We start from the raw sequence: 18,450 nt of genomic DNA, 5'->3' as shown, positions 1-18,450 counted from the left end.
TAATAACTTCAACTTGCAATGAAAATGATTCTTAGTTTTAATTTTATTTTTTTTGTTAAAAAAAATTCTTCATAGATGCAAAAACTTCATCTTTTGTTCTCGAATATTTTGGTCACATAAAAATTACCACCACATGTGGAAAACATACTTCTTTCTTGTACTTCTTCTTCTACTTCTCTCCCTCAAGCTGGGGATAAAAAAGACCTAGAGACCCAGCTTGGGTAAAACACAGTATAGTAGAAGAAAATTACTCATAGCCATACGATAAAGTTCAATACACCAGCCAAAACGGTCACAGTCTGAAACACACTTCGCTCAATTTTAAAGGCAGAAAAACTGCCCAATATTAGGGCTTAACAAAGAGACTACTCACTTTTTAAGGGTAGCTCAAACACAAATCCCATCTTAGATGAAGAACAAAAGACTTGACTCAAGCTAGATGTTGGAAACACTCCTATACTTTTAGGTAGTTGGTCTAGGCATTGCTTTGAAGTGATAAAAACACAAGATGATAAACAGAAGAAATACTAGAGGAAAACAACTTTAACTAGAAGGAGGCTACTATGCAACACTCAGACTTCCAAAGTGACATTTAAAAAAATAAAATAAGGGAGACTATAATGGCAGAACTTAATAAACTTTACCAAGTATAACTTTTTTTTGGGGGTGACCACAATTTTTTGGGGTTAACTATGCGGAAGATACACGACCAAGTACCAAAAATGCAAAAGTTGAAAACAACATTGAAGCAAGATATTACATACCTTGAATGAGCACATCATGGAGTGGTTAAATCTTACCAAAGCTCAAAACTGTCTAATTAAAAGAGAATTTTTGCTAAAAATTTCGGATTTTAGGAACAAAGGAAACTAAATCTTTTCATTTCTAAATTACTCCTTTAATGATCTCTCACTTCATCCATTTCTAACCTCTTCTTTTCTTTCTTGCTTCGACCTCCATGTTTATAGACTTCCTCTTTTTCATCATCTTCTTCTTCTTCACTAATTTTATCTTTTGGTCCCTTAATTTCTCCACCCTTCTCTTCCTCTCAAGGGTCAATGGATCCATGTCTACCTCTTCTTTCTAATTATTTTATTCTTCATGTGCTCGAGTAGGCTTAGGCTCATCTTCAATTTCCTCAAGGCTTAGGTGTTAAAACTTTATTTAAGTAATCATATTTGAAAATACAATATCTAAAAAGCCATATTTAAAATTATTACTACGATGAATTGAATTATCTTTTTCTTATTTTATCTTTAACATTAATGACAAAATTGGATTTTAAAAAAAAATACTATATCTAATTGAATAATTTGAAAATATACTCAAGCTCAAAATTTGAAATTGTTAGTTTATTAGTCTTCAAAGTTACCTTTTCCTTAGTCTTATTACTAAAGGGCTCTAATTCATATTAAATAGTTAAAGAGACCAACGGTGTTTTTGTACTTTTATTGAACGATAAAGGCCTCTACCCCAGGCCTTTGTTATTGTTGCTTCATTCCAATGAAAATACCGACCATGAAACAATGAGGGGCTAGTGCACTCGAAAAGTAGAACATTTAGGGTCTTTTATGAACCCCTAGAAAAGAAAAGAAAAGAAAAGAAAAGAAAAGAAACAGAGAAAGAAAGTGATTTCTGTTGTTTGGTAGCAGAGAATCATGGAGCGAAAAGAAAATGAGAGAGAAATATAGTTTCTCTCTTAGTTATAATATTTTCCATCTTAAAATGATGGAATTCCAAGAGAAAAAAAAAGAAATAGAAAAGGGTAGAGAAAGTTTTAATCATCAAAATTTTAAAATATTACTAAAATTTGTAAATTTCCTTTCCTTTTTCATTTTCCATGTGTATCCAAACAAGAGAAACTATATTTATCTTTCATTTTCTCTCTTAGTTTCCATGGATATCTAAACAAGAGAAAATAAACTTCTTTTCTTTTCTTGTCTTTTCTTGGGGTTCCAAACAGACCACTTGGTCTATTTGGAACCCCTAGAACAGAAAAGAAAAGAAAAGAAAAGAAAAGAAAAGGAGAAAGAAAATGTTTCTCTATTGTTTGGCAGTAGAGAATCATGGAGAGAAAAGAAAATGAGAGTTATAATATTTTCCATCTTAAAATGATGGAATTCCAAGAGAAAAAAAAGAAATAAAAAAGGTATAGAAAATTTTAATCATAAAATTTTTAAAATATTACTAAATTTTTCAAGATATTACTAATTTCCATGTATATCTAAACAAGAGAAAAAAAACCCTCTTTTATTTTATTTTATTTTCTTTTCTTGGGGTTCCAAGCAGTCCACATAGTCTATTTGGAACCCCTAGAAAGGAAAAGAAAAAAAAAAGAAAAAAAAAAGGAGAAAGAAAGTATTTTTCTATTGTTTGCCAATAGATAATCATGGAGAGAAAAGAAAATGATAGAGAAATATAGTTTCTCTCTTAGTTATAATATTTTCCATCTTAAAATGATGGAATTTTAAGAGAAAAATAATAGAAACTTGAGAGAAAATTTTAATCATCAAAATTTTAAAATATTACTAAATTTTTTAAGATATAACTAATTTCCTTTTCTTTTTTTCATTTCCCATGTGTATCCAAACAAGAGAAACTATATTTCTCTTTCATTTTCCATAGATATCTAAACAAGAGAAAAAAAACCGCTTTTATTTTATTTCTAGAGTCCCAAACAGACCCTAACCTACAAAAAGAAAAAAAAAGAAAAAAAAAGGGGAGAGAAAGTTATTTTCTATTGTTTGACAGTAGAGAATCATTGAGAGAAAAGAAAATAAGAGATAAAATACTCTCTTAGTTAATAAAATTTCTCTCACAAAATGATCGAACTTGGGGAGAAAAAAAAGAAATAGATAGTTGTGAGAAGATTTTAATCATCAAAAATTTAAAATTTATTAATTTTTTTTATTTTCCACGTGTATCCAAACAAGAGAAACTATAATTCTCTTCTATGTTCTCTCTCGATTTTCATGGGCATCTAAACTAGAGAAAAAAAATCTATTTTCTTTTCTTTTCTCTTCACTTTTTGTTTTCCAAACACATCTTTAGGGAAATTGAAAATAAAAATAAATTATTGGGAGATCTACTTTCCCTAGCAAAAATACTTTTCTGTGTTATGTATGTAATAGAAAGAGTAGGAGAAATAGCGGGGAGAAGAGAGAACTCAGAACACACCGGCCGGGTGAAAGTTAAGGAGCATTGTTGGGTGGGGGTGGGGTAGGTTAATTCACATTCCTATATTTACCACATCTCCCACTTAATATCCAATCCACTTGAAAGGGTATTTTGGTCAAAGAAAAACCTGCCAAAAAAACGATCGGCCAACTGTTTCTCGATCGAACGGTCTAGGCTCCTCAATCATAGAAGTACCCTTTTTAGATAAGTATAGTGGCATATCCTCGAATTTGTACACCCGACAGAAGGAAAATATATACAAAATCTTGATGTCTCACTCTCCTCAGGCTCGCGTTTTTAGTCATCTCGGTAAATCGTAAAAAGATTGAGGGCATCTACGTAAAGTTGTCTGTGAATGATATACATTACATACCTTCCTTGGGCAGCAGACGAAAAAAACTGAGAAAGAGATCGAAGAAGACGACACAGCAGAGGCAGCTAGAAAGAGGGGCAAAGAGGTGGAGACCAATATACCAGAAGTGGAAGAAGAAATCGGTGAGGGATATGTTCAATTTCAATGGTCGGCGCCTTCAGATATTCTATCTGCAGATTAAAATGCCATAAAAAATGTAACCCTAAACAACCTTCTCACGGGAAAAGATGAGAGCAGAACAGATTGAAATGAGCTGATTCTCGTACCTATCGTTTCTATCGAACAATTGAATCGTAATATTTTTATTTGTTGAGGAAGAGTTTTAATCGTTTATATGGAAAGTTTCTGTTTCTTACAGTTTCGCTTATTAGGTCTTCACTTTGGCTACTCAAGCTGCTTTCCATCACTTTTTTGGATTTCTTCGTTGGCTTTGGCTGGCTTTGTTCTTGTTTAATGATTGGTGTAGCGATTCATGTGCTGTTGGTTTGCCGCTCTCTGAGTCTCTCTACCCTTATTTGAGGTTTTCAATTGATGCAATGTGCTAAAAATCTGAAAAATTTGCGTACCATTCTATTTCTTGCATATGCATGTCTACATGATACGTGTAGAACTTCCTTTTGTTATTTGTATTGTGGCTTAAGTAGAGCTCTTTACCTCTGTGCTTATCTGTTTCTAGCTTAGTGCTTGTAATCCTTTTTGGTGATACAATTTTGATGGTTGGTTGGTTGTTATGGGGATATTGAAAACTGTTTCTTTTGTAATGCTTTCATAAATCATAAATTATGAAAGACTTTTCCATAATTTTATCATGAACTGGTGGATCACTGGTTTCTACATGCTATTTAGGTCTGTGCTGTAGTTCGAGCTGTTTGATGGTTGTCTTCTTCAACAGCAATGGAACTCTTTGTAACTGAGCAGTAGCTGAATTCTTCCTTTGCTTGGCAGTTTGAGTTTAATTTATCATGCATCCTAAGCTGCCAGTTGCATGTAACTGTAAGTTTTTGAATTTGGAAAACATTGAAAACTAAAGGATAATTACATATGGTGCCCCTCTCCAAAAAAACAAAGGAGCCACAAAGAAAAAGACACGATGTGCAAGTTCTGCCCTCTGACATAAATATGACCTCTCTTGAGATCCGACCAGATTTGAAGTCCCTACTTGGTTTCTTTCCATAGGTGGAACTTCACATCTAAGATACAACTACTACAAGTGATTTCTTGTATATTTCTTTAAAAGTTCAAAGTCGGGAAAGGGCTGAAAACCAATAAACGGAAGAAACAATTTTCTATGTATAAAGTGATTGAATTGTAGGTAGGATATGCATTTAAAAGAGAGATGGTCTGTATATTTAAAATGTGAAAAAAATTCATACTATAAATCTATATATACATATATATTTATTGATTTTTGCACTCCTTTTGACTTCTTTTATCTGCTGGACTTGGTGATTTTTTCTAGGTTGTCTGGTTTAATCTTTTTTTTTCTAGCTGCCATCTAGTTTATCGGGGGTGCAATAGGTAGGTAACAAGTTCAATAGCGGTAGTATCAATCTGACAATTTGAGGTATCAAAAAAAATAAAATCTTGTGTATAATATATTGTTCGAGTATGTGGTGTCTAAAAGTTTTTGGAAGTACTGTATGGTGTTACTAAATGTGGTTATAATTTTACTTGCAGATTATGATTTGACATAAATGCCAACATACATAATACTATAGTAATGGCTGTTCATGGTTGTCTCAACCCAAATGTATTTGATAATGGTGATGACGATGACACACCAGTCGTCTTTAGGAGGAATAGCTCAGCAGTGAAACAGAGTCAAGTTAACTCTGCTGTAAAGAAGCCATCACCATCTCAGAGGCAAGAGGGTTCATCCCTTCAAAACTCAAACTTACAAAAGGGAAAGGCAGTATTACCTAAAAAGACTTTGGCAAATAAATCCCCTATAAGAGGTTCCTCCAACTCTATTTCTCTTGCTGACCGGTCCAGGTCATCAGAACTGAACTCTGCAAATGGTGCTTCTGAGAGTAAACCTCCGATTAGATCACTTTCAGAATCTAATGGTGATTTGGATGATCCTGACTCTGATGATGACAAGCCACTAAGTGCTCGATATCCTAATTCTGTTCAAAAAAGCAATCCTTCTCGTGCTTCTAAGGACCTTGGTTCTCCGCCTCCTAATTCAAATGTGGTAGGGAAAGCAAAGATTGCAGTGAAGAAATCTTATGATGATGATTCAGAAGATGAGGTTCCATTATCTGCCAAATTTGGGGTTAAGTCAGGTGCTGATAGTTCCGGTAGGAAGTTATCAATTTCTAATGATCAGAAACCTTTGAGTGCATCTATAAAGGTAGAGCAGAATGGATCTGCTAAAAGAGACCCACACAATACATTGTCCTCGAAGTCTTCCAAGGGCTTGAATAAGAGACCTCTGGATGATGTCAATAGTTCAGCTCGGATATCTTCAGTTAAGAAAGTGAAGCCTGTGGACTCCACAAAAGTGAAGCAGGAATTTAAGGTGAAGGAAGAGGAAGAAGATGTGGATGATGAGGATAATGTTCCACTTGTAGAAAGAAAGAAACCAGCTTCATCAGATAAGCTATCTTCTAGAAAAAAGGTGACTAAGGTCGTTTTGACTACCAAATTCAAGAAAACAACACAAAAGTCAAAGAAATTAGCTAAGAATTCCAAATACTCTAAGTCAATGAAAGTCCCACCTGGCTCGGGTGAAGGGCAGAAGTGGACTACCTTGGTTCACAGTGGTGTAATTTTCCCGCCTCCTTACAAGCCTCATGGTGTTAAAATGCTTTATAATGGGCGACCCATTGATTTAACTCCTGAACAGGAAGAGGTATTTCCTTAATATTTTTAATTGTACATGAGCCTGAAGTTGTGGTCTTTGTTTGCACCATGTCTGATTCTTATTCCATTTCAGGTTGCTACGATGTTTGCTGTAATGAAGGACACTGAGTATGCAACAAAACAGAAATTCATTGAGAATTTCATGAATGATTGGAAAGTGATACTTGGACGGAACCATGTAATCAAGAAGTTTGAGCTCTGTGATTTCACGCCAATCTACGAGTGGCATCTGAAGGAGAAGGAAAAGAAAAAACAAATGACTGCAGAAGTGAGTCGAGTGGCTTTTCATTGCTGTCAGATGATTGCTATGAATTCAATGTTTTTGATTTTGTTTTCCTATCCTTTGTTTGGGCTGACAAAAGTTTTACTCCAAAGGCTAGTTAGTTAAGATTTACCCTGATTTGTGGGTCTGTGATTAAAAGAGTTGTGGTCTTCTTGCATGGGAAAGATATTTGTCCGAAAACATGAAAAGGTTTTAGTTTAGACAAGAGCATGATACTAATAGTTCAAAAAACCACTTAATATACTGAATAAGGATGGTTTGTGGTAGAAACACTTCCTTAGAATTACAATGGTGTATATAAGTTAGAAAAGACTTCCATGATGAGGGTGACTTTCTCTACTTTATATTTTTTTGCAGAAGTAAATATTTCTAGTTTGGAAAGGGGTCTTGTTTTGATGCCCTTTTAGTGGTGTGGATAATATCTGTTGGTCTAACTACAGTGACTCTATGAATGCTTGTGTCATGTTGTGGTTGGTGCTGTTCAAATGGTCATGCAATGAGCTTCATTGATGCTTGAACCAACCAAACAAGAGTTTGCATGTGGTAGCTTGTTATATAACAAAAAGTTTCTCTTGGAGAGATGATTGGTTACTACTGGATAATGGAGTGAAAAAAGCTGCCAAAGTGTCATCCAGTCAAGTAGCATGGTATTCTATGTAGGTTACCGACATGTATATTGTATTCTTTTTAAATGTGTGTAGCAGAGCAGGAGCATTCTTGCGGCCAGAATTGTTATTGTTTGTTTGTTTATAATGTCTGGTTCTCCTGACTAGCTTTTCTGTGAAGAAGTTATCTGTAATCTTATTGTTTGATGAATGACCTATAAAATCTGTTCACGATCTATAGCAATTTCATCTACTCAATACGATCTTCTTAAGCATTGTGAATACCTCTTGCATATTTGTTTCATTGTGCCTAGTTAGTTTCGGAATTTATAGGATGGATATGACAAGAAGTGTGAATAGTGTGAATTAAGAAGTACGTTACTTTATGTTGTTTGCTTTTGTCTATTCATCAAAATTGGCCCTTGTTTGTTAATTGCTAACAAGGTAACGTTTGGTTGATGCTTGTGGTTCTTGCAGGAGAAAAAAGCATTGAAGGAAGAGAAGTTGAAGCAAGAAGAAAAATACATGTGGGCTATTGTTGATGGTGTGAAGGAGAAGGTTCTCTCTTAACTTGAAGTTTCATGACTGTAAAGCTCTATTTTGTGCATTTCTTCAAAATTATCAAGTCTCACAATGGAAACTGGGCTGGATCCAGTGTGGACATGGATCCAGATATGAAGAAGAGGATGATTACTGGATTTGACCTGTATTGTACAGAGTTCTTGTGTCTGGCTGGATTTAAACGTTTTTGTGTTATTTTTTTTATAACGGTGAGAAAATTTCATTACGATCTATTTACAAACTATTTGATATCTAAATTTATAAGTTATATGTGCTTGTGGAGTTTAAAATGTCAGGAAATTCTTTTTTTTTTTTCTGTTAAAATGAAAGACACTATTTGAACTTCTCTCTCTCTCTTTACTTTCTTTTTCTCTCTCATGTATGTCTCTCATAGCTTGTGGTTTAATAGATGCTAATATAATTTTTTGAATCTCATTTGTTCATTAAAAGTTTTTCTGTATTTAGTATGTAAACAATTTTTTCAAAAGAAAAAATTCATATGTATGCTTTATTCTCTAGCAGATTTTCTGACTTGGGTAATTAACAAAATCAGAACGTACTGTTTCCTCCCATTCGGCCATATTCTTTTTTTTTTTTTTTTTAAAGTGATGAATCCATTAATCCAAAAACAAAAATAAGATTAGGCAGACCTCCTCCTTACGAGAAGCATGGAGGGAGGCCCCGTGCTTAGCACAACCGTCTACAACAGAATTTGCAGATTGGAGAACATGGGACCAAATATAGGTAATAAAGGGGAGAATGCCCAAAATGGAGTAGTAAGTATCCCAATGACGCCATGGCGGGAGAGAGGGAAAGGAGAACCATCCGATGATCACTGCGGAGTCTCCCTCAATGTGGAGCAGCCTAGAGAAATTCTCACGAAAGATGATGAGACCTTTGAGGAGGGCCTGAAGCTTAGCAACAGTGGAGTCCACGATGCCCATAAGACCGGAATAGGACAAAAGCTGGGTACCGTCCGAGTCATGGAAGGCCCCACCATAGCCAGTCAAACCAGGGTTGCCAAGGGAGCTTCCATTTGGCTATATCCACTGTGAGAAAATCAGTTCAAGGGTATTTTGGTCATTTTACATGATCGAATATTTTATATTATGGCCCTATCTTGTTCACCATGTTTCATTTAGTCTATGTAAAAATTTTTATATTCATAGGAAGAGAATATCAGAGGTTTTTTTTTTTTGTCATTTCTGTAAATTATGACTTAAACCTAAATAAATAGCATTGGGGATCGTGCACAACCCCCAAAACAGTTCATTTAGTGCTTTGGCATCTTTTCTCTCTTCTTTCTCTCTCTTCCCCTTCTCTCTCTCTAGATTTTTCACACTTTTTTCATGGTATTAGAGCAGGATTGTTGTTGGGAGTACATCTTAGCTAGAAAACCTTCTCTTTATCTGGAATTCTTCATAAAGTCAAGGTTTTTTAGATCTCCTCGGTGACTGGTTGGTAAAAATTCAATTTTTCTTCCTTTTCTTCTGCCATAACCTCAGGGTTATTGGTTCTATCATCTTTTAAAAGATTATTCATGTTTTGATTGCCCTAAAAAGGGTTTCTTTTGAGAGATCTTGGGATGTGCATCACCTATCCGTAGACCAGTGCCTGTGTCATTAGTCTACATGCTGACATCAACCCTAATTGTGGTCTATTCTTGGAAGATCTTCTATCTATTTGATACATGGTGTTGATTTGAGCATATATTACTTGTGCACATCTTTCCTGCCCTACCCTAATTTTTACGAAGTGGGGCCCACATCTGTGGAATTTGTAGAAGTGCTTGGATATTGAAATTGAATTTTTTGGGGATTCTATACTTACTCTATGGCTGATTTGGGTGAAGTTTATGTACCATCTAGAGATATGGGTGGATTTGATGGCAAACATGTTGTGTTTAAGACATTTGAGAAATTGACAGGACCAAATTATCTCAATTGGACCAGGTCAGTGAGAATGTTCTTGATGGGTACTAGGAGGACAAAGTACATCAGAGATGATCTTCCAATCCCAGCGATTGATGATTGGGAAGTTGAGGACAACCAAGTTATGACTTGGATTGTCAACAATATTGATTCATCATTAAGGAATCAAGTGATGCATTGTGAAACAAAAAAGGTTATGTGGGTTTCTTTGGAGTATATGTATGCTAAAGAGAGCAATTTATCCAAAGTTTATGAATTATACACCAATTTCTTTGGTTTAAAAAGGGTAACAAGACGGTTACACAATATTACAATGCATTTGTGGGACTCGGACATTTATGTGAGTTACCTTTAGGTGTTGCAGTGAATGGCTGTAGGTGGGTGCATATAGTCAAGTACAAGGCTGATGGCTCGTTTGAGAGGTATAAAGCTCGTTTAGTGGCCAAAGAGTATACAGAAACTTAGGACATAGATGTATTTGAAACTTTTTCTCCAGTCGCTCGATTATCTTCGGTACACATTTTGGTGTCTATTGCTGTCACTCAAGGTTGGCCCTTATGCCAGCTAGACATAAAGAATGTGTTTCTGTATGGAGATCTAGAAGAAGAGGTCTACATGGAACAACCTCCAGGGTATGTTGCTCAGGGTGCAGATGTAGACTTAAGAAAACAATTTATGGGTTGAAACAAAGCCCTTGTGTTTGGTTTGAAAATTTTAGCCAATTAGTGATGTCTATGGGCTTTTCTACGATTCACTATTTGTCATTGAAAGGCCTTTCAGGATCATAGTTTTATTTGTATATGTGGATAATATTATATTGTCTGGCAGTGATACCTCTAGAATTGAAGAAGTTAAAGAGCTACTAGCTATTCACTTTCAGACTAAAGACTTGGGAGCATTGAAATACTCCTTGGGTGTTGAAGTTGCAAGAAGCAAAGGACTGGTGCTATCTCAAAGAAAGTATATAATCGATATGCTACATGAGTATGGATTATTGGGAGCTAAACCAGTAGATACTCCGATGGAAGTTGGACTTAATCTACACGATGATCAAAATATAAAATTGAATGGTAAAACATTGTATAGGAGACTGGTTGGGAAACTTATATATGCCACAGTTACTTGCTCAGATCTATCCTTTGCAGTAAGTGTAGTAAGGTAGTTTATGGAATGCCCATGAAAGATTTATTTTGAAGCCGAGGATATAGAGATATCTCAAGGGAGCACCAAGGAAAGGTTTTTTCCTTAAAAATAATGGCCACTTGAAAATTGAGGCCTTCTTTGATGCAAACTATGCTGGGTCAAACCTAGACAAAAAATATACTACGGGCTATTGTGTCTTTCTGGGTGGTAATTTAATCAGTTGGAATAGCAAAAAACAGAATGTTGTAGCTAGATCCAACATAGAAGCAAAATACAGGGCTATGTCACATACTGTTAGCGAACTCATGTGGGTGAGATTGGTATATAGGGAGTTAGGCTTCCTTTAGAATGAAGCCATGACTATATTTTGTGATGTCCAGGCTGCTATATTTATTGCCAGCAATCCAGTTTTTCACGAGAGAATAAAACACATAGAGGTGGATTGTCATTTTGTTAGAGATGTTGTGATGAAGAAAGATGTGATCACTCGTGTTCGTTTGACTAATCAACTTGGAGATGTTTTCACCAAGGCATTAGGTAAACATGAATTCATGAACTTTTGTGACAAGCTGGGCCTCACGGATATATATGCCCCAACTTTGAGGGGGAGTGTGAGAGAATCAGCTCAAGGGTATTTTGGTCATTTTACATAATAAAATATTTTATATTATGGTCCTATCTTGTTCAATATGTTTGATTTAGTCTATGTACAATCTTTTATATTCATAGGAATAATAGAATGGGAGTTTTAAGAGAATAAGTGTTTTCTATGTAAGAGGGGCATTTTTGTTATTTCTGTAAATTATGACGTAAATCCTAAATAAATAGCATTGGGGGTCGTGGACAACCCCCAATGCAGCTCATTCAGAGCTTTGGCATCTTTTCTCTCTTCTTTCTCTCTCTTCCTCTTCTCTCTCTAGATTTTTACTCTTTTTACATCACCATACACATACTGGAAGTGTGGGTTTATCTTTTGCATGTAACTAAGTTGCATGAAACATTCAATTCCCCTAGCATATGCGCTGTTGCAACTCTTTATCTTTAGGTTAGAATGTTATAGGCTGTCCCTTGCATGCCTGGTGTTTCCGCAGCATAGTGATGGTTGTTAAAAATAGTTGAAAAATGCAGAACATCTTATGCATTTAGGATCTTGACATCTTCCCACTGGATAGTTTTATTTTTCCACCAAAAATATTTTTTTTGAAATGATTTCTACCAAAATTTTAACTGCCCTCAGATAACAAATCTCTATATTTATTGTATTAGTTATTCAATACAGCCCACATTTTTAAAAAAAAAAAAAGAAATAAAAAAGAATCACTGATTGCTGGCTTTGTAACATCTTATTATACTGCAGGTTGGCAATTTCCGTGTTGAACCGCCAGGACTTTTCCGTGGCCGTGGAGAGCACCCTAAGGTTAATTTGCAAATACTGTCTTCTTAGATGTTAGAGCTTGTTATACCTTTGTTTCTCTGTTGATTTCTGCTGTTTCTTACTTTGCTATTAGATGGGAAAATTTAAACGGCGAATTCGTCCGAGTGATATTACAATAAACATTGGAAAGGATGCCCCAATTCCTGAATGTCCCATTCCTGGTGAAAGGTTCTATTCTTTACTGTGTAAACGAAGAGGTGTCAATTGGTTTGTAAAATATTTTTCTGTCATAGAACTTTGAGTTGGTTTATGTTTTTTTGGGGAAATCTTTGCAGGTGGAAAGAGATCAAGCATGACAATACCGTCACATGGTTGGCTTTTTGGAATGATCCAATCAATTCAAAAGAATCGAAATATGTCTTCCTGGCGGCCAGCAGTTCGTTGAAAGGACAAAGTGACAAGGAGAAATATGAGAAGGCAAGAGCGTTAAAGGTAAATATATTTTTCTATGTTTACTAATCATTTGGTCTTGATTCTCTAATTTTTTATTGATTTGTTTTAACTTATGAATTTGGATGCAGAACTACATTAAAAACATTAGAGGAACATATACAAAGGATTTTACCAGTAAGGATGTCACCAAGCGGCAAATAGCTGTGGCTACATACCTTATTGATAAGCTAGCTCTGAGGGCAGGCAATGAAAAGGTGCTCTTAACTTACCATTCATGCTGCTTTTCATTTCAGTTTCCCATTAACTGCACTCTTTGTGCGTTTTGTATCCTAACATTGACATTGTATAGTGATTTGTTAGTTCTTGTGATTACTTTTCACAGGATGATGATGAGGCTGATACTGTTGGTTGTTGTACACTGAAAGTAGAAAATGTTACTTTGGTGCCTGAAAATAAATTGAAGGTAGATTTGATTTCTAAATTACTGGAGTGACCTACTTTTTGGCTGTTTTAGAAATTGGCATTTATTCACCTGTTTTTCATGTGCCTTCAGTTTGATTTCCTTGGTAAAGATTCAATTAGATATGAAAACACTGTAGCAGTTGAGGCTGCTGTCTATAAAGCTGTTGGACAGTTCCAAACTGGTACAGTACCTTCTGTGGCTTTTATTGCCAAGTGTTTTTTTTTTTTTATGAGATAAAATATTTAAGTTAAAAAAATTGTGTGGAGGCTGATTTTTCTGCTACTCATCAGGTAAAAAAGGTGGAGATGATCTTTTTGATAAGCTGGACACAAGTAAACTGAATGCTCATCTGAAGGAACTCATGCCTGGGCTTACAGCAAAAGTCTTCCGTACATACAATGCTTCTTTCACATTAGATGATATGGTGGGTTGCATATATTGGAGTTTTATGTTTCTCTCGAGGTCCATGTTCCATAATAGCTGATCTTGTACCTTAGGGTTTGTTTTTGCTAATAGAAAACCACAGAGAAAAAGTACAAACGGAGCATTTGTACTAGTTGTAGGTGATGAGAAAATTTCACCTGATTCCTTGTCCTTGCACAAATTGAAGGGAAGTGGAAGAAGAGTTTCCTTTTGCTCCTATAGGATGTGATGGGAAAATGCATCGAGAAGGCACAAAGACAAAAAAATTGATAAAAAAAAAAGTTTGAATAAGAAAATTTTCTAATGGAAAAATTGGTCCAAGGGAAAATAGTTTTTCCATTTTGTTTTCCTGTGATGGCACAAACAGTGCCTTAATTGGATTTGAAGGAAATTCTATATTGTTTGAAGTTTTTTGTGGCTTTTGCAGTTGACTAGGGACACAAAAGATGATAATATTCAAGAGAAGATAAAAATTTATCAGACAGCAAACAGAGAAGTAAGAACTTAATTTTGGTGTTACTTTCCCTTTTCAAACATTTCCAATTTAGTTTGGCTTCTCTGCTGAACATTGATCATGGTTGCATCTCATTTTGTGCATTGCAGGTGGCTATCATTTGCAACCATCAAAGGACTGTCTCAAAGACCCATGACGCACAAATGGCTAGGTTGGATGAGAAGATTGCTGAGTTGAAGGTAGGCCTTGCATCCTACTTTCTGTATTTCCTATCGACTCTGATATTAGATCTTGCATAATTGAGATTCTTTATCTTGTGGTGATCAGCGAGGGCTGGAGGAACTGAATGTGGATTTGGGTAGAGCAAAAAAAGGAAAACCACCAGTAAGGAGTCCAGATGGAAAGACAAAAAAAAACATGGCCCCTGAAGTGTAATAAATCTCATGCTGAACTCACTATATATGTTCTTCTTTCTGGACCTATTTGAACTTTGATTACTGCATTAATAGGGTGGAGAAGAAGATTGCCCAGATCATGACGAAGATAGACAAAATGGAATTGGATAGGCAACTGAAGGACCAAAATAAAAATGTTGCATTGGGCACCTCAAAAATCAACTATCTTGATCCAAGGATAACAGTTGCATGGTGCAAGAGGCACGAAGTCCCCATTGAAAAGGTGAAAAGTTTTTCATCACTTTTGAAAAAAGAATAAAGTATGAAAAGAAGGATATTTATCAGTTATGTCTGAAAACTTCCTGTGGCAGATATTTAACAAATCCCTCCTGGCGAAGTTTGCTTGGGCAATGGATGTGGAGCCAAAGTTTAAATTCTGATTATTCCGACTATGCTGCCTTGCATTGCTGGAGGAAGAGCTGAGCGGAGAGCCAAAAGGTGCATTTGATTCATTCTTGTCCTCATGTCCCGTGGACTTTCGACAATTTATATCCTTCTAACCTGAAATCATGGAACTGATGGCTTCCATACCCTCTTTGTATTATCAAACGGCAGTGCTGAAAGCCTCCGCGGATATGTCCCTTGAGATCTTTTCATACTTGACCCAATTTTCGAATGCTAAAGGCATCGTTGAAAGTGAAATTATTTTTAAAGTGAAAAACAACAGCTTATGTTTCCATGTTTGTGTATCTAATTCATTTGTTTGTAACTTAAATTTGTTTCCAGTTTATCCAAAAATGGCTTAGTTTCCGTTCTATTCTTCTCATAGAGCAGGTAGCAATCGAAGAATAGGGTACTCCACCCTCTAAAAGTTTTTTGACAAAATTGTTTTCTGACAAGCTGCGTAATCAACTGGTCATCAAATTGAATTATTTCTCTGAAGGTCAGTTAAGTCTGCACAACCTAGATACCACTGGTCATAGTTGGGCTGCAACATCTGAAAAATAATTCTAATTCTACTACCCGTGATATGGTAGTCAGGGGTTGCCGGTTCATGTTACAAGGAAGAAATTTGACAACATCAAGGCTTAAAATGTTTCTTCCACGTTTTTAAAACAAGCTTCTCGTGAAATAATGATAAGTTGCGTTGAACGAGTTGCGTGATCGACAAATTCAACTCTCCATATGTCCTGTAAACGCTGAAATTTGCATATTCATGAGGTAACAAACACGTCAGCTTCCTTGATTATTCAATAAACAGATTGTTTTTTTGCTATTACTTATCCTGATTGAGCTAGTTTTTTATTCTTTTCTTCTTTTCATCAAAGCAAATGATGTACCCCTTGCTTCTACCTGTCATGCATTGAACCTTAAAGTTATTGTGGATCAATGTTGAAGAGTTCTTATATGACTCTTATAACAAGAAGTCTCACAAAATATGAGTTAATATGGTGGAGTCTCACAATATTCTCAGAGGAGGAAGCCTCATAGAAGAGTCTTGGTTAAATATGTTTTAGTAATGTTAGTCTTCTACTTATATTCAATTTTTCAATTGTTCTAGGATTTATCTTTTATTCTAGGACAGTGGTAGCTTAATTGTAATTGAATTCTACTACTTTCCTCTGTTATAAATAGGAACTCATTGTACTCAGTCATGAACCAGTTAGTGAAATATTTGTCTTTTCTAGAAATTCAACATAGTTTAAGAGTGGGTTTTGTGAATTGACTCGATCAACCCACATAGATCATGTGATCATTTTCTAATTTATCATATCTAATAGTTTAGGTTCGCATTTTACTTTTTTTCTTTATTTTATGTCCTAATGTCGGGTGTTTCCTTGGTATTCGTGCCTTTAAAATAAAATTTTCATAATAAAAATTATATATTAATAGAAAGATTTGTGAGTCTTACTTTCCAATGCAAAATGAAATTTACCAAGTGGAGTTCTCTACAAAGGAAAATCGATATTTGAAGTAACAAAGGTCTAACAACAAGAGAGGTTTGAGTAACAACATAAAGTTCCAATTTTTGAGACATTTTATGCAATAGAAATGAGACTTTTGTTAAGTTGTGGAGCCTAATCAACACCTAATTTATGATATATTGACTTTTATTTCATTAAGGGTAGTTTGGGGATTTCACTCTTGTATTGCGGTTACCCTAATTTTTCCTTTATATTTGGGGGTGCCGCTATTAGGGTTTTATCATTACGGAAGACTTTGAGTTATAACCTGAGAGAGGTTAAAGAAAAACACCTGTAAGTGTGTGCGATTTCTCTTTGTTAACTATTTCATCTTCATAGTAGATTACAGTAGCGGTAGAAGACAGGACGTAGTCTTACCTTGAGGTGAACCTATATAAATCTTGTTATATTTTCATGCTTGCTTTTCTTTTCTTCTGCGATTATTTTTTATTGCTTTCATTAGTTTGGAATTAGGGCGTCTAATTCCTAACAAGTGGTATCAGAGTTTTGGTTCGTGATTGAGAGTAATGGTTGGCGAAAAAGGATCGACACTAGGAATCAACAAGTTTGATGGTATAGATTTTGTATTTTAGAGGATGCAAATAGAAGATTATCTATACAATAAAAAGTTGAACTCACCACTTCTGGATATGAAACCAGAAGGTATGAAAGAAGATGGGTGAAATCTCCTTAATAGATTGGTGTTGAGAGTAGTCCGGTTAACACTGTCGAAAAATGTCGCTCACAACATGGTGTCGAAGAAAACCACATTGGGGATGATGGAGATTCTGTCAGATATGTATGAGAAACTTTTTGCAAATAATAAGGTACATTTCAGGAAAAAAATCTTCAATTTAAATATGATAGAAAATACATTAATGGCAACGCATTTGAATGAGTTTAGCACGATTGTCAATCAATTGACCTCCATTCAGATTAAATTTGATGATGATGTTCGTGCTTTAATTCTTTTGACATCTCTACTAGATTGTGGGAGCCTATGAGTGCTACGGTCAATAACTCTGTAGGCAACATGAAATTGATATTTAATAATGTTCGATATTCTATTCTTGTTGAGGAAGTTCGTAGAAAGGACTCCCTTGGTGGTTCTAACTACTATGTTATATTTATTGATGATGTAAGTAAAAAGGTATGAGTTTATATCTTGAAAAAGAAATCTGATGTTTTTGATACCTTCAAGAGATGGAGACCAATGGTTGAGAATGAGACAAATTTGAAGGTGAAGTGTTTGCAGTCAGATAATGGGGGAAAATATATAGATGATGATTTCAAGAGCTAATGTGTTGATAATGGAATCAAGATGAAGAAGACCATTCCTAAAAAATCTCAACAGAATGGTATGATTGAAAGGAAGAAAATGACTTTGAATGAGCGTGCTAGGAGTATGAGATTATGTTATGGACTCAATAGCACACCGAGTCACTCAAAGGAGGAGGCAATGACTCACCGAGTCACCTACTTTTACTTTCATTATTTATGTTGCTTTTAGTTTCAATTTTCATTGATTATGTAATAAGCTTGGATGTAGGGGTATAGTTTGGATTTATAACCCTAAACTATCATGACGTGAAATACCCTATTTAAGGGGTAAGGAAAAGGAAATAAAGCAAGTTCGAAATTAGATTAATTTAGGGTAAGTAGTCTTCCTTTTCGAGTGCCTAGTTCTGGTTCTTGGGGTGCTTAGTTTTCTTGGTGAGTTCGTGGGTGAGCTAGGCTGATTGTGAGAGAAAGAAGAAGATGATTTATCTCTCTTTAGAGCTGCAAGAGAATCCTTCCTCTTTCTCATAACAGCAGGAAGAGAAAGAGGGTTTTGTGTGAGTCTTTTTCATCAAAGTTGAAGGCTTTCGGTTGGCTGGTGTGGTGTGTTCTTTAAGAGGTATTTATCATTCCTTTTCAGAGTATAGAAGGATTATAATTTTTTTCTTTACGTACATGAACAATAGATGCATGATTTATGAAAGCCT

The 18,450-nt window shown here is 35.2% G+C and overlaps 1 protein-coding gene across 2 annotated transcripts; it reads left to right on the top strand.

Annotated features, from left to right (window-relative positions):
• Positions 1-3,582: 3,582 nt before the first annotated feature.
• LOC137934828 (DNA topoisomerase 1 beta-like) lies at positions 3,583-15,238 on the top strand. Of its 2 annotated transcripts, XM_068779367.1 has the most exons (16): positions 3,583-3,672; positions 5,228-6,404; positions 6,489-6,683; positions 7,781-7,861; positions 12,296-12,355; positions 12,447-12,541; positions 12,649-12,805; positions 12,895-13,020; positions 13,149-13,229; positions 13,320-13,410; positions 13,520-13,653; positions 14,080-14,148; positions 14,256-14,345; positions 14,434-14,537; positions 14,616-14,784; positions 14,873-15,238. In XM_068779367.1, exons 2-16 carry the CDS (start codon positions 5,271-5,273, stop codon positions 14,939-14,941), a joined length of 2,655 nt encoding a protein of 884 aa, XP_068635468.1. In that variant the 5' UTR covers positions 3,583-3,672; positions 5,228-5,270; the 3' UTR covers positions 14,942-15,238. The 2 variants fall into 2 exon arrangements, with proteins under 2 accessions (XP_068635468.1, XP_068635476.1); XM_068779375.1 differs by lacking the exons at positions 3,583-3,672; positions 5,228-6,404 and having other exon boundaries at positions 6,611-6,687; positions 7,784-7,861.
• Positions 15,239-18,450: the final 3,212 nt, after the last annotated feature.

Source organism: Aristolochia californica, unplaced genomic scaffold (assembly GCF_029961685.1).
Source record: "Aristolochia californica isolate CCGP_79_NKW_82.1479 unplaced genomic scaffold, dmAriCali1.0.hap1 SCAF_10, whole genome shotgun sequence".
Classification (NCBI taxonomy): domain Eukaryota; kingdom Viridiplantae; phylum Streptophyta; class Magnoliopsida; order Piperales; family Aristolochiaceae; genus Aristolochia; species Aristolochia californica.
The sequence above is the reverse complement of the archived record's forward strand: the minus strand, read 5'-3'. Positions and strand labels throughout refer to the sequence as shown.